The 25341-nt window shown below is 31.2% G+C and overlaps 5 protein-coding genes across 11 annotated transcripts in view; 2 read left to right on the top strand and 3 right to left on the bottom strand.

Moving 5' to 3' along the window:
- LOC105148301 (S1 RNA-binding domain-containing protein 1) overlaps window positions 1-3658 on the bottom strand; it is a 103691-nt gene extending 100033 nt beyond the window's left edge. The window contains exons 1-2 of one of the 4 annotated variants that reach the window (XM_011059951.2): window positions 2410-2709; window positions 153-2048 (exon numbers count right to left, since the gene is read on the bottom strand). In XM_011059951.2, coding sequence (XP_011058253.2) covers window positions 153-2027 — 1875 coding nt within the window. In that variant the 5' untranslated portion in view covers window positions 2028-2048; window positions 2410-2709. Of the gene's footprint in view, window positions 1-152; window positions 2049-2409 lie in introns of all 4 variants that reach the window. The other 3 variants (XR_015547188.1, XR_015547186.1, XR_015547187.1) reach the window with 3 other exon arrangements.
- A 128-nt stretch (window positions 3659-3786) lies between these two features.
- LOC105148303 (mitochondrial potassium channel) lies at window positions 3787-6934 on the top strand. The gene is made up of 2 exons (XM_011059955.2): window positions 3787-4292; window positions 5650-6934. The coding sequence occupies exons 1-2, from the start codon at window positions 4128-4130 to the stop codon at window positions 6454-6456; spliced, it is 972 nt and encodes a 323-aa protein (XP_011058257.1). The 5' UTR covers window positions 3787-4127; the 3' UTR covers window positions 6457-6934.
- Sgt1 (suppressor of G2 allele of skp1) lies at window positions 6699-10455 on the bottom strand. Its single transcript, XM_011059956.2, has 5 exons — window positions 10184-10455; window positions 9980-10090; window positions 8939-9137; window positions 8047-8246; window positions 6699-7737 (listed from the first exon to the last, which is right to left on the bottom strand). The coding sequence occupies exons 1-5, from the start codon at window positions 10223-10225 to the stop codon at window positions 7630-7632; spliced, it is 660 nt and encodes a 219-aa protein (XP_011058258.1). The 5' UTR covers window positions 10226-10455; the 3' UTR covers window positions 6699-7629.
- A 1185-nt stretch (window positions 10456-11640) lies between these two features.
- swm (Zinc finger protein swm) lies at window positions 11641-19560 on the top strand. Of its 2 annotated transcripts, none has more exons than XM_011059958.2 (10): window positions 11641-11866; window positions 13093-13211; window positions 13296-13599; window positions 13835-13999; window positions 14162-14529; window positions 14700-14945; window positions 16466-16969; window positions 17063-17847; window positions 18297-18551; window positions 19157-19560. In XM_011059958.2, exons 1-10 carry the CDS (start codon window positions 11808-11810, stop codon window positions 19232-19234), a joined length of 2883 nt encoding a protein of 960 aa, XP_011058260.1. In that variant the 5' UTR covers window positions 11641-11807; the 3' UTR covers window positions 19235-19560. The 2 variants fall into 2 exon arrangements, with proteins under 2 accessions (XP_011058260.1, XP_011058259.1); XM_011059957.2 differs by having other exon boundaries at window positions 16454-16969.
- A 227-nt stretch (window positions 19561-19787) lies between these two features.
- LOC105148306 (sodium/bile acid cotransporter 7-B) lies at window positions 19788-23309 on the bottom strand. 3 transcript variants are annotated; one of them, XM_011059961.2, is made up of 6 exons: window positions 22205-23309; window positions 21954-22104; window positions 21595-21824; window positions 21295-21438; window positions 20835-21081; window positions 19788-20755 (listed from the first exon to the last, which is right to left on the bottom strand). In XM_011059961.2, the coding sequence occupies exons 2-6, from the start codon at window positions 22078-22080 to the stop codon at window positions 20511-20513; spliced, it is 993 nt and encodes a 330-aa protein (XP_011058263.2). In that variant the 5' UTR covers window positions 22081-22104; window positions 22205-23309; the 3' UTR covers window positions 19788-20510. The 3 variants fall into 3 exon arrangements, with proteins under 3 accessions (XP_011058263.2, XP_087269002.1, XP_087269003.1); XM_087412876.1 differs by having other exon boundaries at window positions 22700-23309; XM_087412877.1 differs by having other exon boundaries at window positions 21954-22770; window positions 22842-23309.
- Window positions 23310-25341: the final 2032 nt, after the last annotated feature.

Genomic DNA, 25341 nt, shown 5'->3' with positions numbered 1-25341 from the left:
TTTGTCAAAAAAGTTAGCAATAAAAAATTGTGCAATTACTTTTTTTACACATCTATTTCACAGTTCATTATATAATGAAAGATTCATTGAAAGTTCTCAAATTATCTGTATTCTCTTTATCAATTAATATTAAACAGTGAATTCATACTAACTTCGGATAGCGACTTCGTCAGTTTCGTTTGAGGTAGATCATGTTGATACATCCCAACTCCTAAATGCTTCGGCTCTATCTTAACTAATTCCGCCAATGGGTCCTGCAAGCGTCTTGCTATCGAAATAGCCGACACTAGATTCGGATCCAGATCCGGAAACTCGGATTTCGCCTGCGGGCTACAACTATAAATCGAGGCTCCGCATTCGTCAACGATGGTGAACATCGCGTTTAGCGAGCCAAACACGTTCGACTCTATTGCTTTAGTCAGAAACAGCTCGGTCTCTCTGCACGCTGTAGCATTTCCCAGAGCTATTATCGTGCATCTGTACTTGTTCACTAATTTCGCCAACGTGTTAGCCGCATCTTTAAATGCCGACGAATGGTTGTGAGGATATATCACAGCGGTCTCGAGGAGATCGCCCTGTTCCGATACAACGGCAAGTTTACATCCGTGACGGTAACCCGGGTCTATACCGAGAACAATTTTACCTCGCACTGGAGGAGTGAGAAGCAGTTGTTTAACATTAGTCGTGAAAACTTCTATGGACGCTTTTTCCGCGTTTTCCTTCAACTCGCTCCTTATACGACGTACCATCTGAGGCTTGATTGATTTTTTATAAGCGTAATCGATGCTATCATTGAGTAAAGTCAAATGGGACATTTTCGCGCTACTTCTTCTCTCTTGTGTATATTGCCATAAGCAATAGTTGCGGAACGCATCCTCGAAAGCGTCGGGGACGACAATCTTCACGCTGATGATCTTTTGAGATTCAGCCCGATTAATAGCCAGTATATGATGAGGCTTAATGGCATTCACCCTTGACTTAAAATTGAAGTATTGTTCATACTTCTGCTCGTTTGCGTTTTTCGAATCTTCTGTTGTTTTACACTGCGTCGTTTGTATATCTATAACCGAGGTTTTCCGTAGAGAGTTGACTTTGTCGAAAATGTTCTTATCTTTACTGATGGCATCCGCTATTATATACACGATACCGCTTCTGATTTCTTGTTCATTTCGCAAACCTTCCTTTTGTTCATCTATTAAAGATGTCAATGGTGGTATATCCTGTCCCTGTAAAACTGCATCGCTGATACTTCCCAGGCCCAATCCTCGCGCTTTATCTGCCAGAAGTCGTCTCGATGTCGAAGGTTTATATAAAGAATAAATATCTTCGAGATCGGCAAGAGACTTTGTAGATGTGATAACAGAGTGAAGCTCCGGCGACCATTTGCCCAATTTATCAATGTTCTTAATAATGGTTGCAGCACGTTGTTTAATAATCTTCGCCTGCTCAAAACTCTCTAGAAGTTCCCTCAATTTATCTGCATCCATAGATCCAGTCATGTTCTTTCTATATCTTGCAATAAAAGGTATAGTGTTGTCTTCCTTGAAAAGCTTCACTACATTCTCTGCAATATATCTAGTTACATTGTTGACTTCGCTTATATAATCAATATCGGTCCATTCCGTGCATTGCGATAAGCTGAAGTTAAATTTTTCATTGAGTTTCACATCTTCCTTTACATAAATTCTGGCTGAATTTTTCTGAATTTTTTGAGACACTCCTGCATCAGTAGACTCAATGTACGAGTCTTCTAGCTTCGGTCTTTTGTTGCTAGAAGTCTCCAAGTTTCCTTCTTGATTTTTTCTTTTAATAGATTTAACATCTTTGCTCTGTGTATTTTTCTTCACTTCTTTCTTAGTTGGCTGTTTCTTACCTATAATTCCTTTTTTAATTTCCTTTTTTCTTTTATTTTGTTCCATTACATAGTCCTCATCTTCAGATTTTTTAAATATTTTATAATCATTATCATCGGAATCTGACAGTTCAATTACTGGTTCATTATAATTACTTCGTAAATTTCTTTTCATTTTTTTTCGGCGTTTTTTTATCTGTCAAATTAATAAAACAATTTCCTCACAAAACCACGTACAAATAAGGCAGATACAAATATCTCGTTTACTCTTTTTATAATTGCAACACTATGCTTTATAAATATATGGCTACATTTCAATCGTACTATTAAGATTTCTAATTAGTATAAATATATAAATACTCGAATACATCCACGATACTTTTAAAGCTTTATTCCTGAAGTCCAAGCTGTAAAGTATTTATTCTGATATGTCTTGGCACAATGTTCTCTAGTAGAATTGGTTTTAGAAGAAGGAATGTCTTCCATGTTAAAACCAGATTAGATTACATTAATTTGATAATATTAATTATTATTTAATGTGACTATTACTGTATTACCTAAATAATTTTAACTAAAATTCGACGTAAACGATTTTCAACGTGAACACGTAGAACAGGGCGGGAATGACAATTCTAACCTATATTGCAATGGGGAGAAAATTGTAAACACCGATATTAAAGGTTCGTTGCGCCGCACACGACGTGAACAAACCTTAAAATTTCATTTCTAAGATGCTCCTGCCATCTTAACGACATTAAGTGTACTCGTTATCAGACGCAATCGACGCAACATACAAGTAAGAAATGAGAAAGTATTGGGTCATTTAAAAAGTATCCGCGTATTTTTTGTCATTAGATGTGTGTTGATGGTCATATATGTAGTGACAAAGTACCGCGGATACTTTTTAGATGACCCAATATATAATTATAGACAGTAAAAAGAATATATAATAAAATAATATAAGTAACATTCTTTCCTCTCTAATTTTCCAATAATTTTGTAAGTTTTCTATGCATAGAACAAACATTCTGAGAAGGAAAATTGTCACTTACGTCACTTATTTTCTTTTTTTTTATTTCAAAGTTTTTTTGATGTCTACTAAAAAAATTAAAAAAGGAATCAATTTTAAATAACAAATTATTCTCTGCTATAGTTTAAGTTATACGCAAAAATGATTTGGTTTTATTAATTAAAGCAGAGAACTATTATTAAATTACAAAATATTAAGACCCCTAACACAAAAATTGCAGCAACAATGCTGGAACATTGCAGCAGTATTGCAGCGTTATTGTAACGATATTGCTGCAAATTCTGTGCTGTATGGAGATTATAATACTACAAAATTGGATTAAATGTAAAATTGCTAGCATTTTTTCTCTCTAGCCACTCCCCCCCACAATTTCTTTTATAAAAAGCAAAAATTAAGATCGGTCTCACCAATTCTGATTAATCTAATCGGTCGATTAAGTGTCAACCGTCTGCTGAACAGCAAATGCAATTAATCAGTTCCAATATAACAATCGATTAAGTTAATCGGAGTTGGTGAGACCGGCTATTAATGTTGACGTAGTCAATTGAATGCTTTTGACGCACCTTTGACGATATATTAATGTCGCTTTCACAACACAGGAAAGATGCCGACTGTTACATAGAGGCGGATCGTCAAATATTGACGTAAAATGAACAAACGCGTGCGGTATTTATATCACTAAACTCCCACGGGATACTCGCGACAATACTTTTCGTACGAAATTCAATTTCAATTAAAATAAAGTAATGATAATCGGAAAGAGAAATGCGGAGCGTTTCGAACGCGAAACTCCGATGTGCGCGTTCTGTGAATGATTCAAATTCCATTTCGAGAATCGCAATATCGAATCGCTCTCGGTATCGCGATTATCGAAACGATCGCGATTCAAACTAGAGTTGCGTAAAGGACTAATTGTATCGATTCTTTCGTGTAGAAATGAATTTAAAATAAAGATACTTAAAATGATTAAAACTTAAGTAGAAATAAATTACAGTAATTCATGATTTTCATTATTATTTCTATGTCCGATTTCTTGTTGTGTTAGGTTAGATCGGATTAGCTTGCCATGTTGTAAATGTCAAAACGTTCCATGTGACAACGTGGATTGAAGGTTATGATTAGATCGAATTACAGTTCAAGATTAGGAATAAGCTAGTCTTTGTATTTCAATTCTGTTGTCATCTGTCGGCATTTAATAACAATTAATTCAGTCTTACTTTTGCATCGTTTCATTCAATTGGCATAATGATAGAGCGCTATCGACAGGTAATGAAGCTAGTAAGCGAACAAGTGAAGAAACATATGCTTCACAATGCAAAGGGAGTTGTAGAAAATGCCACGGAAAAAGTGCAGATTAAACTCGCCAGTGCGCAGAACATTGCGACCGAAAAATATAACATCGTTGCGAAAGTAAGCAATATTATGTAAATATATCAAAGTATTTTTATTATAACTGTCAAAAACATTGATTTCTATTCAAATTCCTGAGATCGACTTTTATTTTTGTTTAGACACACAAATATATTGATTTAAAATATGTTAAATGTTATATAATGCCTTATGTATTTATATAAAATTATTTCTTGATATTTATCAATGAGCTATTCAAAATAATTCAGAATTTTAGATTGAACATAACATAATGAAAACGAACATGGTTTATAAATCAAAACTTATGAAAAGAGCATAAAAACCACCGCACAAGATATTGTTTGTGATATTTAATTATCATTACATTAATAAAATATTAGACGCTTTGGTCATAATCTGGCCATCTTCAGTAATTTCACAATATTCTTAAAACGTAGAATTACATATAGCTAACATTAAATTCAAACATCGTGTAACTATGTATAAACTATGCATAAAATGTGTTCTTTCATCATGTGAAGGTGCTCTTGTTTCTTAAGAAAGATCTCTCTGACACTTAATAAATAATTCTAGAACAATCTAAATTTTTGACACATATATATATATATATATATATATATATATATATATATATATAAATAGTGGTAACATATATGATATGACAAATAATAACACACAATGTCACGACAAATTTCCATCTGTGTAAAGGATGTACTTGAGATTCATCATTTTTTTACTGTAAAACAAGTATTCTATTCTCATACATTTCGACTAGAAGATATTAATGCTAGGTTAATTTGTTAAATTAGAATTTGGAAATTCTTGTTCTACATATTTCGTAATATGATAATTGGCGCTGCAACATTTTTGTACGAGGCACTTTCACATGATGAAAGGACACGTTTATACATAGTTATATTACACAACGGTTGAATTTAATGTTAGCTATATGTAATTCTGCGTTTTAAGAATATTGTGAAATTACTGAAGATGGCCAGATTATGGCCGAAAAGCTTAATGTTTTATTAATGTAATGATAATTAAATATCACAAACAATATCTTGTACGGTGGTTTTTATGCTCTTCTTTTCATAAATTTTGAACATAACATTATTCAATATTCTAAATTTTATAAAGCAACTTTTGTTTCATAATTTCTTTACTATTCTTGTTCCGGAAACAGTATCAAAATTATATTCTAGTTTCAATTTAAAACTTTAGCTGAGACTTTTACTTTCAGCTATTAATTACTTGAAGTCGATATTTTGATTTTAAAGAATCAATTTTAAATTTATCCAACAGTCTGAAGATTCTTTGCCAGAAAAAGAAAGAATGTTTTATAGTTGGAGAAATATAATATGCAAGACAACATTTAAAATTAACTTTTATGTTGTAGAAATTTAACGACCAGTCTATCGTAATACAAGATTTAAATGCTAAGGCATTAGAAACAAACGTATCATTGCCAGGAAAAATCGTTACAGTGTGGCAGTGGTATAACCAGTTAATAGGAATGGATACTGTTGAAACAGCCAGAAGGCAAGTGATTACCCTTCAGGATAAATTATTCCAATGTCATGACAACAGAAGAATTTTGAATAAAGAATTGACAAATCTCACTTATAAACTGCAAGAGATCTATGCGGAATTAATTCAAACGAAACGAGAGGATCCCAAGTATGTGCAATTGACAATAGTAGAACACAAGTCTTTACAGGAACAGAAAAAACTTATTAATCAGCTGGCATCATTTGAAAAAGAAGAGAGAGATAATTTCATGCAATTGGCAACTGCGATAAAAGATTATCATATTAGTCAAAACTTAAATGCACAGAAATATAAGTATTTATCTATTATCGCTTCTGCCTTATTAGCAATTGTATCATTAATCGGTTCAATAATACTTAATAATAAAAGGATATTAGACGTACGGAACACGATAAAGATAGCACAAGACAAGAATGAATTATTATTTCAAAAGAATATTCTCGAACTATCTGATATTAAGAAAATATTGCAGTCTCTTGATACAAAGTTGCCAACATTGAAAAAACAAGAAAGCAAGATAGATTTAATTAAAGAAATTAATAAATCTAATATTTTTGTATCTTCTGTCAAGTATTCAGCAAATTTGTTGATTTCAGGACTAAGTTATGTAAAGAAAGGTATTTATGCATGTGGATCATATATTTTTTACAAATAACACAGTACATACATAATAAAACAATTACAATTGTTTGAATACACAAACCAAATTTATGCAAGTTTTACATTTTTTTATCTACAGTTCAGTAAAATACATATTAAATTTTTTATAATCAGTAACATATATTTAACTCAACAATGTTATAAAAAAAGTTATTTGTAAAAATATGAAGAGCAAAATACAGTTTTTTTCATAAGAGGGGGGAGAGGGGGATAGTAAAAATTATGCTTGCTGCATACTTGCCAGATAAAATGCTTTCTATTTTTTTTTTTATAACTTATGTACATAAACATGTTGTAAGCATTTATTTTGACTGGATACCATATATATTATAACATTATACAAGTATAACTGTAGAAATTATAAATTTACTTAAATTTAAATGTTGAAGATTATAACATGAAGATTATAATATAAACAAGTGTTAATAATTTTATATGTCATTATAATACAAAACATTTTTAAATAATGCAAATTAAGTTATTATTTATGAAAAGATGAGATATCACTCTCAAGTAAATATCAATATATATATATATATATACTTCCTTATTTTATGTTAGGGATACACCGAATCGTAAAATTACCAGATATCCGACAGAATATGGATATTCGATATCGGATATCCGGAAAATGGTGAATATCTGATTCGAATTGCGTTCGAGAAATTTTCTAAAAAAAAAAAACTTGTAGGGAAAAATTATAATTTTGCAACACAGTATAAGCTATTATAGTATTATGAATATGCATACTTATTTTTAGAACATTGTATAATAAAAAAATCAATTTAATGATATAAAATTTCAATCGGATATCGAATATTTATACTTTTCGGATATCCGGTGTATCCCTAGTAATGTAATAATGTGATTGAGGATTAAATGTGTGATGCATATATATATATATATATATATATATTATATATATAATGTATACAATATATATAATATAATATATATATATATAAAATATATTATATATATATATATATAATGTATACAATATATATAATATATATATATATATAATATATTTTTTATATATATATAATATATAATATAATATATATATATTATATTTTATTTATATATATATTATATATATATATATATATATATAATTTATACATATGTAAGAAATGATGAAAATCCAATTAGCAAAAAATCATAATTATGAGTCCCAAGTTTTCCATTCCATTCCATCTGGTGGTTTTCTCTCGACTGTTTTATTTCCTACTTCTTCCCAGTTAGTGCTTAAAACGGTACCGCCAGATTCTATCTATATATTTAAAAAATGAAATAATTTTTACAAATGTTTCATATTATATTGATTCATTATATTCAGTGAGTTTTACATTCAATAAATTTTATAATATATGTATATATCTGTACAAATTAATTTCTAATTGATTATCTTTAAGAAACATTATTTTTTACTGTATAAATATGTTTTAATAAGATATCTTAATAAAAATTTTTGTTTTATATTAGAATTTACGCTTTTGTAAAAAAAAAAAAAAACAAACTACTTCATAAATTAATCATTTTTGTTACCATTTAATTTGTTAACAATGAACATTTCACTTACAAAGGATTTGTTCATCGCGCGTCTCACTTCGTCGGATCCATTGACATATATCTTTTGGAAGAGAGCATTCACTGCAGCCTCACCCTCAGTTTCTTCTGCTGCCACTTGTTTTTCTATTTCCTTTTCAACCTTATTCCAATCTTTAGATTTTTTACAAGAGCTTGGATATTTGGATGCTTTTTTGCCAGCTTGAAGTATTTCTTGAATAGTATGCATGATTTTAGAAAAATATAATAATACATATATTTATAGATTGTAATTCTTCGATATTGCAGGAGAAATATACAAATAATTAAGACTGTTTTCTTCTTTTAGAAAGTATAGACAATATAAACATCATTTTAGCCTTTTTTGATATTCAATAAATAATAAAGATAGAACGATATTTATGTCAACTATGCCTCCTAAAAAAAAGCAGCTTAAATGCTATAAAATAAGTTTAACCTTCTCGTTATGATTATCTTTGCCATGAAATGCAATATATGATATGATTGTACAAGTTGCATGCATATTTCAAAGTGATTACGTTTAAATCATATGTGAATCTAATAATTGTTTATAATAAGAAAAATGCTTTAAGTCTGAAATAAACAAGTATTTCAGTGCTAGCAAAATATATATTGTATCTGTATTAAAAATGTGAGCGCCAAGTGATTATAATCGTCCATAGTAATGAAAAGATTAAAGTCTTATTATGCCATAAAAATTAAAAATGTTATACATTTTTAATAACAAAATATGTAAATTAGTAAGTTAATAAATTATTTTGGACAATCATTTATCAAATGTTTTACTTATTAGCAAACATTACATCTTTGTCTCACATTTTATCATTTGACATTTATGTTTTGTCTTAGATATTTTTCGATAAAGTAATAAATTTACAACTTACCAGTTGGTATAGGTTTTACTTTACTTAAAACTGGATTTCCTTCCAGTATCGTCCATCTAATATCATCTCGTTTTTTCAGCTTGATTTCTATCTTGGACGGCATCACTTTGTATGTACATTGATCCTCCACTATAAAGTTGGCTAAATCTAACTCTAAACTATATTCATTGCCAGATGGTAATTGTGCAGACACACTTAGCTGAAAAATAATTTATAATATAGTAAAATTGTATTTTCAGATTTGTTTTCAATTTCACCTTTCTTTTCATTAACAATTATCTTAATCTTTTAATATTATTTAAGGATCATGAGATACTTTCAACTAGTATTACTATCAAAGTAATTGATTATCTAGACATCTCAAATATTATTCAGATGCCTGGATATTGAGTCTACAGCTTAAATAATTTAAAAAGAAATAACACACAAAGTCTGTTCACTTAAAAAAAAAAAAGTCTTAAACTGGTGCACAATAACTTGAAGTAAAACAGTTTTGGTGCTTGCCAGGAATACAATATAATACAATGGTCATTTATTTTTATACAAAATGTTAAACGTTTAATATTGACAAACAATAAGGATAATTCATTACATGTTACATTGTGTTGTCTGCTGAAAACCATTCTTTGTTTTACTCCAATTTCCTAGACAATGGCTATGTTTACATCTTGTATTTAGACCTATACAGTAAGTGTCCTTGTTTATCCTCTAAGGCTCGGTTGCACCAACGTTACTTTGACTTTAAGCGAAACTTAAAATTCTCTCTATCTTGTTTTAAAGCGAAAAAGAGTCAGAGTTTTAAGCCTCATTTAAAATCAAAGTAATATTGGTATAATCAGGTCTAAGTTAAACAAAAACATGTATAGATCGCAGTGTAATCTAAGCTAGGTGTAAATATAGCTATTGTATATCGGTCAGAACTTTCTTTAAAAAAAAAAAACAAAGATATATACATAAAATGACTGTGATGAAATATGCTATCCAAAGCTCCTTTATAGTCTGATAAAATTCGATAATAGATAAGCTAGTGAAGATACGTACTGTACTTTCTCCATATACGACTTTAATATTTTCTACATTCTTAGCGAGTATTGTCACAATTACATGGGTCTCCGTTTGATACCAATCGTGTTTTATTTTCAGCACGGGCATCTATAAAAGTCATGATCTCAGTCAATATCTCAGTACACAATGTATTGTTCATATGTGGTTACATATTTTTATTAAATTATTCATATTGCTTACATTCACTTCATAGTTCTTCATGATGATCTCGTCTTCGTCCATTATAGCTTATTACTCGATCACATCAAACGGTTGAGCAAATATAAATATCAAATCAGCAACCTTCAAATCCCTCGATCTTCTCGAATCTTATAATGATAGAAATAACGGTCATCCCTCGACCTTTTTCGTGAAATTTCCAAAACAGCTTGAAACTCTCGTACACTAGCGGCACCAACATTTTTTATAACATGGATTTAAACTACGTATTACATTTTCGACACTGCCGATAACATCACAATATTGAAAAACGATGTGATACGAGCTGTACTATTTTTAAACCTTAAGCCATAAGAAATGAACGAATCACAGTTGATTATTCTCTTCGCATTCGACTGTAATTGGTCAATTTCTTACGGCTTAAGGCAGTGCAGTAAGTTAAAGTAAAAAAATATATATGTTATTTCACTTCAACTTATTGCATCAGTTCAGAAAATGCAACAATAAAAAATAGATTATGTATCAGACTTAAGAGTATTCACATGTGTTTAAGCCACATAAATCTATGCGTGAAAAAAATTATCCAATCATATTTTACGTATGACTTTATAAGAGAAATACGATTGGATAATTTTTTTTTGCATTTGTTTAAACGGCTATGCAAGTTATGTAGATATTTAGAAATTTCTTAAATTTATTTTTAGATGTGTTCAGCAGCCAATGAAATAATTCATACAGTATATGATAAATTTAAGGAAGCTTTAAATATAAGGCCTGTGAATACGGACATAAGGCATTGCGCACAATAGCATCACGAATAAGGAATTAAGAATAAAGAATAAACGATTTTAACTTATCAGAAATTGGTTACATCGGAATACACGGTTTCTGATAGGTTGAAATCTTAATATTTATTTTTATTCCTAATATTGGGTCATCTAAAAAGTATCCGCGGTTTTTTGTCACTAGATGTGTGTTGATGGTCATATATCTAGTGACAAAGTACCGCGGATACTTTTTAAATGACCCAATATTTCCTCCATTGTGCGCAGGGCCTTATAATTGAAAGCACAGGGGGATCAATTCTGGAGATCGATTCTGTATCTTGAAACGAGGTGAAAATTACAAAAGTGAGCGAATTTACTAGAATACTGATAATTTCATTGGTCAACACTTAGTAAATTTGCTCATTTTTGTAATTTTCACCTTGTTTGAAGATACAGAATCGATCTCTTGGTAATAGGAATAACAGATTTCAACCAATAAGAAACCGTGATTCGAAGCGAGTCCTCGTTTTCTCGCACCTTGGATGCAAGGTTTTATGCTCAGCAGCCAATGAAATAATTCGTAGAGTATCTAAAGATAAATTTAAAGAAACCTTAAATATAAGGCCTGACTATGAATACGAGTATTAAACGCGGCGGCGGCAGCAGCTGTTCCCAAGTTCCCGTGGCATTTTCTCAGACTGGCGCGCCATCTAGATACGCGCAATTGCTCCTTGCCAATGCAATAGCGACCGATTTCAGAATGGCGACTGTCTTCATTTAGGAGGGTACTGGTTTCACGCTCTCTTGTGATACCCCGTGTGATTGACGTGTGTCCGTGAGGCCTTCTATGCTAAACCGTGACACGGAACTCACCGAGAATGATAATCGACAATCCGGACGTGTTCAAGGCTTGGCTTACCGCCGTGCTGGAGCCGTTGTAAGTAGGCCAGTCTTGTACCCCCCTGAAGAGAGTGCACCACTCCGTGCGTGTGTGTACGCGCTCGGTGTCGTAAATGGCCGTACATGTGGTTAATGCTATGCTGTGCTGCACACTCCGTGTGGCATGGGATATATTTACACGGGAGAGATGCATTGGCAATTGCCACTTCTGTGTTTCTTCCTCCCCATTCCCCGAACACCCTTGCACCTGTCTTCGTCTGCATCAGCATTACTCGGCTTTGTTCTACCAAATGTAGTCAATATTTAACCATCTCTCTTCTTAACTGATTTATCAATTAGATGCGAATATTAAATTCTGGGACCGTATTACGCTATTATTTGTTGGTTCTTCGTTTAATATGTTACAAGTAGTATACAGCAACATTATGCATTTGTGTTGGATCAAGTAGATAAAAATTTTGATATTTTTGCTTATGATGACTATCCTAGTCATATTTTGCAATGATTAGGGTGATTAGGAAATTATTTCATTGAATACCAATAGATACTGTATGTTTTGTATATTTTAGTGTATAGTTATTTTCAGTAAGCAGACTTTATGAATAAACATTATGTCATAATTTTCCACTTGATCATATTGATTTATTTTATTTATATAACTTTTATCACATAATTATTTAAAGAAGTTTATTTTTATCTCTATAAAAAGGGAAAAAACTAATTAATGCAAGCTTTGCTTTCATTAAGTCTTACAAAGTACATATGTTGAATGACCTGTTTGTGTTGAAAATAACAATTGATATACGACATACAAAATGTTTCTTATTCATCTTATAATTTAGAGATTTCTAACATTTCATTTAGAAAAAAATTTTAAGCTGAAAAAAGCTTTATACCATTTATAATTTTTGTTACAAATTGTGAATTATAGAATTATGATTTATGGAATTAAAAAAGTAAAGAAAAAGTAAAATGTAAAGATATTTAAAAAGATAGCAGGTGATTTAGTTGCTATTAATGTAAAGCAATTTATTGTCATGTACAGTAAAATCTTATTCAGTATATACAAAATTCTTAAATTAAAGTAGATATGAATTATATATGTTTTTTCTTAGTTTGTTTCATGTATAAGCTGTAAAATAATACATGATAATTTCACTTAAACTGAAACATTTATATTTTTGTTTTATTTATGTATTTTTTTACATTGTTGTGTCTGTCGAGTGAATGTCTATGATTAAATAATTGATTTTCTTTTGCTAGATGCGATGCAGATCCTGCTGCTTTGGCCAAATATGTCTATGCGTTGGTCAAGAAAGACAAAACTTTGGAGGAACTCCGCGGTGACATGGTTGAACAGTTGGATGTATTTCTGCAAAAAGGTGCGCTTATACAAAATATTCTAAAGAAATTGAAAATTTGATTATCTATCACCTTCCTGATGTGAAAAACACTGCAATTTTTAGAAACCAAAAACTTTGTGGAGTTGCTCTTCAAGACGTTGGAGACTCAGGATTATGTGTTTCCACCACCTAAGAGTGATCCAGATGGTGGTGGGACACCACCTGGCGTAAATCCATCAGCTCCAGCAGTTGTATCATCGTCAACAGAGAAAATAATAGATGCAACAATTCCACTAGTACCTATTATTACAAATCCCCCTGCCCCACTTCAAATTAATGGATCGGCTCCTGCAGTAATTAGTAAACGCGAGACTAGAAAATCTGATTCAGATAAGGATAAAGAAAAGGAAAAACGATCTCGAAGCAGGTAATCTTTCCTTTCTTTCTTTAGAGGTAAAGAATTATCTGTATGATTTCGATTTATAGTCAATATTTATAAAGTTAATGCTCATCCATGCTTATAGTTTATATGAAATAGGAGAGTTCAAAAATACAAGAATACAAGAATTTCAGTAAATTAATTACTAAATACATTTACTAATATATTTAGTACTTAATAATATTGGAATTTCAATTATATTATTATACTATGTAAAATATAGGAGTGGGAGAATGAGATCGAGAACACGATCACGATCACGATCATGGGAAAGGGACAGACGTAGATCTAGAAGTAGAGAACACATTCGACGTGATAGAGAAAGAGATAGAAGTCGCCCATGGCGAAACGAATCTCCACCGATCAGTACCAGACGACATGATCGCCGGTACGATCACGTATTTGTATTTTGAAATGTCTAACAGGATTTAATAAAATTTTTTTTTGTTGAAACTTTATCACAAAAGGCTTTTTTTGATATTTATTGAGTCTCTTTTCTAGAATTTTTAAACAATCTTTGAATATTTTATTATATAGTTTTATCTTTTAGACGTACTAGGAGTCGCAGTACATCTCCGATACGACCTAGAATACGCGACGGTCCAGATAGTCGCGATCATCGAGCAAGATTCAGAAATAGATCTCCGACGCCGCTCCGATCCCGATCGCGTTCAAGATCAATTGAGCGGAAGAAGATCGATCGCTTCGAAAGGATAGAGGTAGATAGAACGGAACGAATAGAAGGAAGTCCTGGTGGTGGTACACCAACTCAAGATAGTAATCACGGAGATGTGGACATGAGGCTGTCTACGACTAGTCAATCGATACAAAGTGTTGTGGCTGTTGCGGGTAGTATTCCAAATAATCAGGCAGGTTCTTTTCAACAACAAGCAAAAAGACGTTGCAGAGATTTTGATGGTATGTATCTCTTAACAATTTAGGAGGTAGCTATTGTGAAAAAATTGCCATTTCTTTAAAGGGTTAGGCTGATCGTAAAAATAGAATGATTCTCAAAATTATAAAGAATATTTTTGTTAAATGATATTTAAATATTATTTGTTATTTATTTATTTTTATGTTTATTTTAGAAAAGGGCTATTGTATGAGAGGAGATCTTTGTCCTTATGATCACGGAACAGATCCAGTTGTGTTAGAAGATGTGGCGCTTAGTCGTGTTTTGAGTTTCGGGCCTCATAGTGCTCAAGCTCCAGGGACAGTTCCAGTAGCTACGGTACCAGAACCACCACAGGGTCCTAATGGTAACCCACCACCGCCACATCTTCCTCTTGCCAGTTTACCACCATCTCACTTAAGAAATCATCATTCTAATATGGGTATGTATTTCTACATGTTGTAAATCTTATAATCGTCTTACGTAATTTAATGTAATATCGTAATAAAGCAATTTTTTTTAGAAAAAAACTATATTTTTAACTGCACACACACACACACACACACACACACACACACACACACACACACACACACACACACACACACATATAATATTAAAAGAATGAAAATTATAAAATTAACCATTTTTAAACAATTAAAAATATTAGTCAAATTATAAACTGTTAAATTAAAATAAAATAAAATATAGTAATATTAATGGCAAAAATAATTCTAATACGTAAAAACACGCCTCTGCGAAATCACGAAAGCTCACACAAGTCTTTTATTTGTATGTAAATTATTAACTCTTTGCGATTCGCTGACGGCATAGCGACGTCGCTTAAAAACATAAGTCTGATCGATAAAAACACACAAAACTATTATTACATGTAATTGTTATTTTAGATAAAAACTAAAAATAAAACAAAGTATTTTAATAGGTGCTATTATGATCGTATTTAGATATATATACGGTGCCAATATTGAAAATTCATAGTATATGTAACGTAAGCTAAAAAAAATTTTTAGCTTACGTTACATTTACATATATATAAGATATATATTGCCATATTACTTAACATGGCCTATTCGGTACATATTTACTGTAAAAAAAAATATGCAGCTCCATTCATATTACAGTATATTTAATTTGTTTTATTCAGATATTTCAACAGTGTAATAAATACGCAAACTGCGTATTAATACACACATAAAATTGTAACTTCGGCTTAAACTAAAATTGACAAATTATAAAAAAAGGGCCAACTATGAAGTTGTATTATAATTATATATTGTTAATAATAATAATAAAGGACTCTTGATATTAATAAGAAATAAATACAATAATAAGGCATGTAAGAGTTTAAAATATAAATACTTTTTATATGTTAAAAAATAAAATCATTATAGTCTAATCAATTAAATTACGATATTACATGTTTCGGCTTTTCAATTAGACTTTCTTCACATACATATATATATATATATATATATATATATATATATATATATATATATATACTAAATGCAAAAATGTTAATCAAATAATGTTAAAAGATATAGAATACATTATAAATGTATGTCGTGAGACCAGTTAAACATTGCACAAAGGAACAGAAATTGTTCGTCAAAAGGTTGAAAGACCAATTGAAAAGTATTCTTTGATATTCTAATAAAATTATAAATTTCATTAAATTATCATAAAATAAAGGCAAAAGAATAGCCTTAATCAAATTGCCTAATTGAAAGGCCGAAACATGTAATATCGTAATTTAATTATAATTGATTAGAATATAATGATTTTATTTTTTAACATATAAAAAATATTTGTAGTTTAGACTCTTACATGTCTTATTATTGTATTTATTTCTTATTACATATTGTATCATTATACAGTTTAAGCTCGGTATTTCATATATTCTAAAATGTAATGAATTAAATATGGTAGATGTTTTTGCAGAATATAATCCGGACGCACCTAGCATGGAACCACGAATGCCATGGGGTAGACATCCGCAATCTGCGCCTGGGATTTATGGCAGAGGACAAAGAGAATTGATCAGTGTGCCAGTTATTCCCCACACAAACTCATCAGAAATAACCCATACCCAAAGCAATCCATTGAAACGCAAACAAACGTTCGACTTTAATCGTCTAGGACCGAAACAGAGAGTGGTGCATAACCCGGCCAATTGCTCTCTCGAACTGAAAAAGGTTCCACGAAGCTTAAACAATATAACTCAATTGAATAATCATTTTTCCAAATTTGGTAAAATTGTAAATATCCAAGTTAATTTTGGTGGCGATCCTGAGGCAGCCTTGGTTACTTTCCAGTTGCCAGCCGAAGCAAAGTCTGCTTACAGAAGCGCAGAGGCTGTGTTAAATAATAGATTTATTAAAGTATTTTGGCATAATAATGTCAATAATAATGCGGCTGGTGGAGCTATCGAAAATGTGCCACCGGGTAAGATAACACACTTTTTATTATTCACAATAAATTATAGGTATACATTAACTTATTAAGCGACTTAATAATGAGAAATTTTATTGTATCTAGGATGCCGTCCCTCTGTTAAAGAAAGGCTAGGCGCTGCGGTAACATTATCGACAAAAACTGAAGATAACGAGTATGTTCCCACGCGTCGTTCGACTGAGGAACAAGTCACGCAAGCCTTAGTTCCAACTTCACCTAAAGCTGCTGTTATTCCTACTCGAGAGGACAAAGTTCTTGCGATAAAGAAAACACAGGAGATATTAGCGGTGAAGGAAACACTAAAGAAGAAGCAGGAGGAGAAACGTAAGGAGGCAATAAAGCTGACCGCTGATTTACGCAAAAGGAAACAAGAATTACTAGATAAACATTTGATTGAATTGCGTGCCTTGATTGACAAGGCCGAAAAGAATCCGGAGCAAAAGGAATCGATCATGCCAACGATAAAGACTATGCAACAGTCGGTCGACAATTTGCGCAAGGATTTGGCTGCAAATGGTCAGATTGGCGGTAATAAGTCGCAGGTCAAGTCTAGAGAGCAAGCACAGAAGGAAATATTGGACGCTGAATTAGATTTAATGACTGCACAACAAGAAGGTCAAGACGCTGGTGAGTTGCAGAAGAGATTGAACGAACTCCGAGCCCAAGCAGCCGCGTTGGGTTTGAACACGAATCCTGGCGTGGGTAGAGGTGCAAAAGTTAGTCGAGTAGCACGCGGTACGCATACGATATCCTTCAGGGGTCGCGGCAGAGGAAGTTTTGCCCATGTTTCAGTGGATCATCGGCCAACAAGTCTTCTAGTCTCTGGTTATGAAACTGAAGAGAAGGCAGAAGTCTTAGCGCATTTTCAAGTAAGATTTATGAATTTATGATATTTATAATATTTCTACATAAAGTGTTCTACATAAAGTTCCTTTTACGATATTATTTTATCCTAATTTAATTCAATGAAGAATGAGAATCATGTGAAAAATCAGAATGAGAACCATGTCAAAAATGATATATCATGTGCACAGCATGAAACGAGACGGATCCACAATTATTTTTTTATCGCTCAAAAATAATTGAAAGATACACAAAAAGTTGTTATATGTATTATGCTATATTTCCAATTCCTGAAATAGTTTTAATTATTTTTCGTAAAAATTTCTTCTTCATTATTAAAAGCATAAATCAATCTTTTTTTTTCTAATAACTGATATTGTTGTTATAATTATGTATAAGGCTTTACATATTCCTTTAATTATGTTTTAAACATATGATATGCAATTAATATGTTGCCAATTTTTTTGTACTTCAGCAATTTGGTGAAATAGTGAATCAAATAGTTGATGATGCGACTCCCTCGATTGTGATTAATTTCAAATCGAGAAAGGAGGCTGAAGTGGCTCTTGTGAAAGGACGTACATTTCAAGACAGACTGTTATCAATAACTTGGGTATCCGGCCATCATTTACATCGTGGAGGAGCTGGTACTAACTCGAGCGCATCTATACAGCTCTCATCGCGTTCCGAACAAACCGCACCTATCGCAGACGAAGATATTGATTTAGAAGTAAGTTTTAGAGACTCATAATAAATATAATTTTATATATATATATATATATATATATATATATATAATATAATTTTAAAATATATATAATTTTAAATTTTAATATAAAATTCAATTTTAATCAGAATAATAATAAATAGAATATACAAATAGTTATAAAACAAATTTAAAAATTACTCTGCTAGCATATTGGAAATTAAAAATTGTTAGATTTTTTTATTAATTAAAATGATTTCTGTGGCTTTTGTTTAGATTTCGAAAATAGACAAGAAAATATTTAACAAGAAAAATTTTTATTTTATATTATAAACGCAGCTGTGATATGACATGCTGTGTTCATAATTTTAATGTGTCCTTTATGTAATAAATGGGAGAGTTCCGTTTGCGCATATCTTGCGCACATCGCTAATTGGCCAATTTAATAAATAAATCATTCTTGGTAAAACAAAGGGAAAAATTTCTAAGCACCAGCCGAGAAGGCAATTGGGGGGATATAGGCTAATGAAACTCTTCGATAATAAATATTTTATTAATGTAGATGTTCTGTCATCAGAACATCTCTACATTTTCTATTAGTTTTTTAAAGGCTTTAATGATTTCTTCAGGGCACGGAGGCATTACTCTTAGAGGAAAACGAGGAAGAAGAAGACGAGGATGGCGAATCACGCAGCTGGCGACGATAGCAGCATCGGCATCAGCGTCAGCGCCGTTTATGACAGGAGCTTGGTGTCAAATGTAACGACTGCGTGATCATCCGGGCCGATCATCGTACGCGACCTGGTACTTACGCCTACATTGCTGCACCGCCATTTGATGCATTCATTGCCATTTTCACGAAGAAATCGAATTACATCATGCTCATCAGCGTTATCATGAGTGTTACACTATTTGTTAATATTATTGAATATAAAATACACATGCGCACCAATGACGGTACGATGTACCACATTAAGTGGCGCATCACAAATAGAGAAAAGGAAAAGAAAGAAAAAGAGAATCAACATACAAATTTTCGAACAGGAATAACTAACCAAAATTTATTTGTAGAATAAAATCGCTATGTTTTGTATGGGAAGAAAAAAAAAGGAACACCTGTCATTCTGAGTTTCACACAAGTCCTCTTATTTTGTACGTAGAACTCGAATCATTTTCCTAACTCTTGTTGTTTTAAAAGCTCGTACATGGTAGACGGATTTAGGATAAGTAGGAGCTTGTAATTTCGAGAATATTAAGAACTTTTTCATTCGAGGATGAGGAAACTATATTTGTAATTTATACAATACAAATAGCTATCTATATTGTATGAGATTCAATCACAAGTCATAACATCTCGCTCGATTGGCTGTTGACTTTTATCTATTATATCTATTTAAAACGATTCTTGTAATAATGAGCAGTACAATGTATCATCTTTATTGTTTTTAAAAGATGTCAGTGAATTAGATTACTGAAAAAATGCAATGAGATATATATCTATATACATACATACATACATACATATATATATATATATATATATATATATATATATGAAATATTTCGCGCATTATTTACATAAATTCTTTCAATCCAGATTAAAACAGTAATATATGATTCTTACAAACCATTCCATCCAGTTTCAAGGTAAGTATCGAATTATACAATATGTAACGATCATAAATAATATAAATATTATTTATGAAAATTGCTCATTTTAAAATATTCATTTTAGATAATTTAATTAACGAACGAATACTATTTGATAACACAAAAATGATTCTCTGCGTAAAGTTTGTCTAATTAAAGTCCTTAAGAAATTTAGAATAATGAAATATGAAAATGTTGACGATCTTGATATATGTATTAAATTTATGTATTTTTCAATATTTCATTTGTTTTATTTATAATTAACTTTTAATAATTCAATCTCATTAAATTTTTTCTAAAATTTATCCATGATTTTACTAATTCCATTTTTTTTTATGGAGCCAACCAGCTGGCTAACAAACTACCTAATAACAATTGTGCAACAGGTAATATTCTCAATGGTAAATTCACTGCTGGCCCGTGAGCTGAGCCGTGGTATGCCCCACGTAAGATCCAACCGCCGAGACTAACGGATTTGTGAGTGCTGGTAAATAATGCAGCCAACAAAACATTTCGCGGTAACCATTGGGAGCACAAGATCCAGCATAAACTGCTAAGAAGGATCTGAGCTAGGCACGCTTGAAAAGATACATTTAGTATTGAATCCAAGTCGAGAAGTAATTAAGAGAAATTAAATTAACAAATTCAATAACTTACCAATAAGTACACAGAATAGTATATCCACCGCTTGCAACGATGAAGCATCTGCCAGAACAGCATCGCAAAACCAGTGATATGCTATTGCCAGCAATAAGATTTGGGAAAACCAACTTGTATTAACGTTGAAATATTTATTTTTCAGTATGAACATCCGTAAGATGATACCCATCCCCAAGGGAAAAAGTGTGCTGTATACAATTTCTCTAATGTTAATTCCAACTAATGGTGGAGTAGATGTTCCCAACTGTTAAAAAAAATTATTCTTGACATATCTTATAATCTTTCAGAATAGATATTTAAAAAAGTAAACTCTCCATTTATATATATATATATATATATATATATATATATATATATATATATAAATTTACATTAAATAAATGTAAATTGTAAAGATAAGCAGTATTGAATATATAATACGTTCAAGTAAGAATATTTCCATTCCAAAAAGTATTACCATTAGATACAGTAAAATAGGAGATAAGAATAATCCTCCAAAGTGCGATACCAACGTAGTAATTACGCTCGTAGGCAAATCAGCTTGTGCCAAACGGCACAAAGCAAGTCCCGTACTGAATGGCGGTGGCATGCAGTAAAGAACCTGAAAGATACAAGTGTTAACAATGAAAGATACATTAATAATCATGTTTTAATTTCTATAAATACATAATGTATACAGATTTTTTGCATAGATATACATTTATTTAATCTATTGTATGTCAATGAGAATTAATTAATTACAAATATTTTTAATCACCTCCATTCCTTTGAGTAGCCATATATTAACTTTCGCATAGGTCATTAATAGATACGTCCCGATCCGTGCTAGAAAGGGCATCAAAATATACACGAAAACCATCACAAATGTCAGAAGATAGCCGTCCTTCAATGTTGAGTAAAGAGACTTGGGATCGCATAATAATCCGGCTTCTAAGTATATCGAAGGCACAGCGAAATAGCGAATGATAAAGTTACCGTTGATTATACCTGCAACAAAAAACAATGTTAGAACATCCATGCATTATTATCCTAATTGATAGTATAAAGATATTGCAAGATTTCTTTTTGTGAGTATATATTTCTTTTTTCTTTACTGAAGCATTGAAAACTCTTCACCATTCGTTGCGCCAATATGTGGTTGAATAGTTGCAAGTATCATGCATGCGAGCATTAATAAAACATATCCATATCGATATAAAAGATTAGTTTTCTTTCTTGGCTGTAGATTGATATTTACACTCATTTTTTTTATTTATTTTGAACGTACCTAAAAGAAAAATACATTGTATTCTTTATATCAACATCTTACAGAAATTATTTATGAATATAAAATGCATTTATAAGATAGTTATCATTAATAATCTTACCTAAAAAAGCATGCGTGAAAGCTAAATTTTCTCTACGAAAACTGTCAACAAGAAGTAGTGAAAAGAGCATAAAAGAAATCAAATTAACTCTTCAACTTTAAATAAGACATAGCATAAATCCATTTGTGGCAGTTATATTCTAATCGTACAAACGTCGTTCTCAAATAATTCAAGTTAATTGATCAATCTTATCGAACAAAATAATAAAAATGATATTCTTAAAAACAAGATGCATAAACGTGAAAAATCGTAAGAAAAACTTGCTGCAAATGCATCCTATTGATTACTACTAATTACAATTAAAATGTAAAGGGGATAATTTGCGCGAAATTATTTTAATATATAAATTTTTATATTTTCTTATATCTGATTGTTCAAATCTTGCAGCTAAGAAAATCAAAAGAGCATAGTATTGATCAGTGTAAACGGATCCTGTAAAAACGTGTCCAATTATAAATAATCGGAAGCATAAGCGCCGACTTTGGTAACACACACTTTTCTATGCAATCGTCTATTGCTGCACTTCTATCGTCTCATTGTGCTTAAAAGCTTATTTGCGCAAGTATCTGAAAGCGATGAACAAACGTAAAAAAGAATTAACTTGTGTTGCATAGGACTAGTTCCTGTAATAACATACGTATAGGAATTGAAATGGTGCCGATCGAATAAAGAAATGCCTTTTTATAAATGGAAATTGGTTATTTATTTAATAACTATTATGCGGAGCCATTACATGCATTGTTACACGCTATTGTATGTACATACAATATCTATATAATCGACTAAAATATAATGAAAATATTGCGAGCTATATATTTGTGGATCTAAGAAAGAATTTGTGAATTTATCGTAAAAATAACTTTCGCAGACATAACATGCAGAATTATTTACGACACTGAAGAGGTTATCTATTAGCCGACGACACGGTTCGCGAAGAATTATTATTATTGTTTCTCGTTTAATTTTGGAACACCTCCATTTGCATTAATAGAACCGAACAACATAATCGAGCCACGACCTTCATCTTCAAGACAGAATCAGGCAGAATGAAACCGATGAAAAATTTCCCTCTTTCCGAAACCCGGAATGCTCGGATCAGCTTGGATACCAGTTGATATCAGTGACGTAGACGTAATACCGTGCCCGGTGTCTTTCCTATTATAATTCTATAGCCAATAACGTTTTGAGAAAAGAAACCTCAACAAAGGTTTCCGATGTAATTATTTGCAACCAAAAAATATATTTTTAGTTTATTAATTTGAAGAGTTGAGTAAGTTAATTTTTTTTAAATTAAGTTAAAATTAGCAGTGCTTTAAAATTTTAAAATCTTCAAAAATCGCCAATTCTGAAAAACTTATAACTTAAGTCTAAATAAAAATCGTAAATCTGTTTTTGATACGCTAAATATAAGGCGAATTTTTGAATTTATCGATTGATCAATCGCACTGTGCGTAAATGTAATTTTGTTCCGTAAAAGCTGCATTTATGCATAATGCGATTGATCAATTGATGAATTAAAAAACCTGCCCATAATTATAAGAATAAGAATGAAAGAATTGCAATACATTCTGGTGTTACACTATGAAACTAAACTGCATTCCAACGAGTACTTTACACAGTGTAAAGGGCTCCGCACAATAAAGGGAACAGAGAACAGAGAATAAAAATTTCAACCTATCAGAAATCATGTATTGTGAAATATATAATTCCTGATAGTTGAAATTCTTCTCTGTTTTCTATTCTTTTTATTGTACAGAGCCTCTCTCGTGTCCTAGCTGGAAAACAGCCCATATTATCCCTTTCATACTCAGGAGCCTTAATAGTACTTTGTCGATATCAAGATTAAATTCTGATGACGTACCCAGCAAATGAGAATGGATTGAAATGAATTGAAATGGATTCAGATTTTTAGAAATATTAATTCACGAATGTTAAAATGAATTTCAATCCTGAATGCATTTTTATTCATTTATAGGAATTGCATAGAGCATATCTCTATGCTTTTCAATCTAAAAATAATATCAACTTTTTCTGTACACATTGTGAATACTGTTCAATTCAAAATTTTGAATAGAAAATGCAATTTTTCAATCTAATTGCATCCAATTGAATCTAATTGAATCCATCTGAATCCAAAAAAAGTATTCGCTATTTAAAATACGCATTCAGATAGAAAAAAATTCCATTCACTCGTTTGTTGGGCTGCATTCAGTAATAAATTACTTTGCCTGTTTGTCATATTTTAATTATTATGTAAATACAAACGTAATTTGATAAATACGCGTCATTTTTCAGAATAGCAATTCATATGTCTTATGTGTTATGCGTTATACATAAGAAAATATACCAATCAAAGTCCTTCGTTTCCTTCTTTTCTATGAAATAAAGAACTCTGATTGGTTAAATTTCTTATGCCTCATGTGTTATGCGGCTGTGCAAGTTGTGTAGATATAACCTTAGAGAAAAACGCTTGCAAACTGAGCACACATATGTTAGCCCTTCCATCATGAAAGACACTCAGGTATGCTATTGCGCATACATATTTCTAATTAGCCAATAGCTGCGTTTAGTAGAGAAAACTAATCAGTTAAGTCTCGAACACAATGTAAAGGAATAACGATAAAAATAACATGATTTCAATCTATCAGAAATTGTACATTCCAGTGTGTTTCTGATTTTCGCATTGTGTCTGGGATTTTAACACTTAGTGATTCTTTAATACAATTGGTTCCTACATTTAGATTCAGCAAAAAACTAATAAAGGCAAGAACCAATCATATTAAAGAATTACTAAGCACCAACTGATTTTTTTTTTTTTTATTAAACGGAGCCAATGAGAATTGATACCAGACACTACCATCTTATCGATGATTTGAATGAGTATCACATCATTTTTCTTTTCTCATTTACTTTTGTGTTTACATTGTCAATTGTGAGTTTAAATTCTGCATATTTATTATCTCATTGATTGATTTTAATATTTATAAGGAATTTCGTTTTTGAAAAAAATAATTGTAACGAAAACGCGTTACTTACCAACTCTGTATGTAATCAATTCTTTCTCCAACCGAGATCTCGGATAGATTTTTAGCATCGTAGACACAGGCTTTAAATCACATTTTATTATCAAAACGGCG

This window comes from Acromyrmex echinatior, chromosome 13 (genome assembly GCF_024713525.1).
Source record: "Acromyrmex echinatior isolate Ae372 chromosome 13, ASM2471352v2, whole genome shotgun sequence".
Lineage (NCBI taxonomy): Eukaryota > Metazoa > Arthropoda > Insecta > Hymenoptera > Formicidae > Acromyrmex > Acromyrmex echinatior.
Note: the sequence above shows the minus strand (reverse complement) of the source record. Positions and strands in the feature narration are given on the sequence as shown.

Excerpts from the sequence above, each read along its gene's own strand:
- LOC105148306 (XM_011059961.2), bottom strand. The coding sequence starts at position 22,080 with ATGAGTGTAAATATCAATCTACAGCCAAGAAAGAAAACTAATCTTTTA. Across the intron at positions 21,825-21,953 it reads ACATATTGGCGCAACGAATG|GTATAATCAACGGTAACTTT; the intron begins GTGAAGAGTTTT and ends TTTTTGTTGCAG. Across the intron at positions 21,082-21,294 it reads CTATTTTACTGTATCTAATG|TTGGGAACATCTACTCCACC; the intron begins GTAATACTTTTT and ends TTTTTTTAACAG.
- swm (XM_011059957.2), top strand. The coding sequence starts at position 11,808 with ATGATAATCGACAATCCGGACGTGTTCAAGGCTTGGCTTACCGCCGTG. Across the intron at positions 14,946-16,453 it reads AAATCATCATTCTAATATGG|ATGTTTTTGCAGAATATAAT; the intron begins GTATGTATTTCT and ends TAAATATGGTAG. Across the intron at positions 18,552-19,156 it reads ACGAAGATATTGATTTAGAA|GGCACGGAGGCATTACTCTT; the intron begins GTAAGTTTTAGA and ends TGATTTCTTCAG.
- LOC105148303 (XM_011059955.2), top strand. The coding sequence starts at position 4,128 with ATGATAGAGCGCTATCGACAGGTAATGAAGCTAGTAAGCGAACAAGTG. Across the intron at positions 4,293-5,649 it reads AATATAACATCGTTGCGAAA|AAATTTAACGACCAGTCTAT; the intron begins GTAAGCAATATT and ends TTTATGTTGTAG.
- Sgt1 (XM_011059956.2), bottom strand. The coding sequence starts at position 10,225 with ATGGACGAAGACGAGATCATCATGAAGAACTATGAAGTGAAT. Across the intron at positions 9,138-9,979 it reads TCGTATATGGAGAAAGTACA|CTAAGTGTGTCTGCACAATT; the intron begins GTACGTATCTTC and ends ATTATTTTTCAG. Across the intron at positions 7,738-8,046 it reads GCGCGATGAACAAATCCTTT|ATAGAATCTGGCGGTACCGT; the intron begins GTAAGTGAAATG and ends TTAAATATATAG.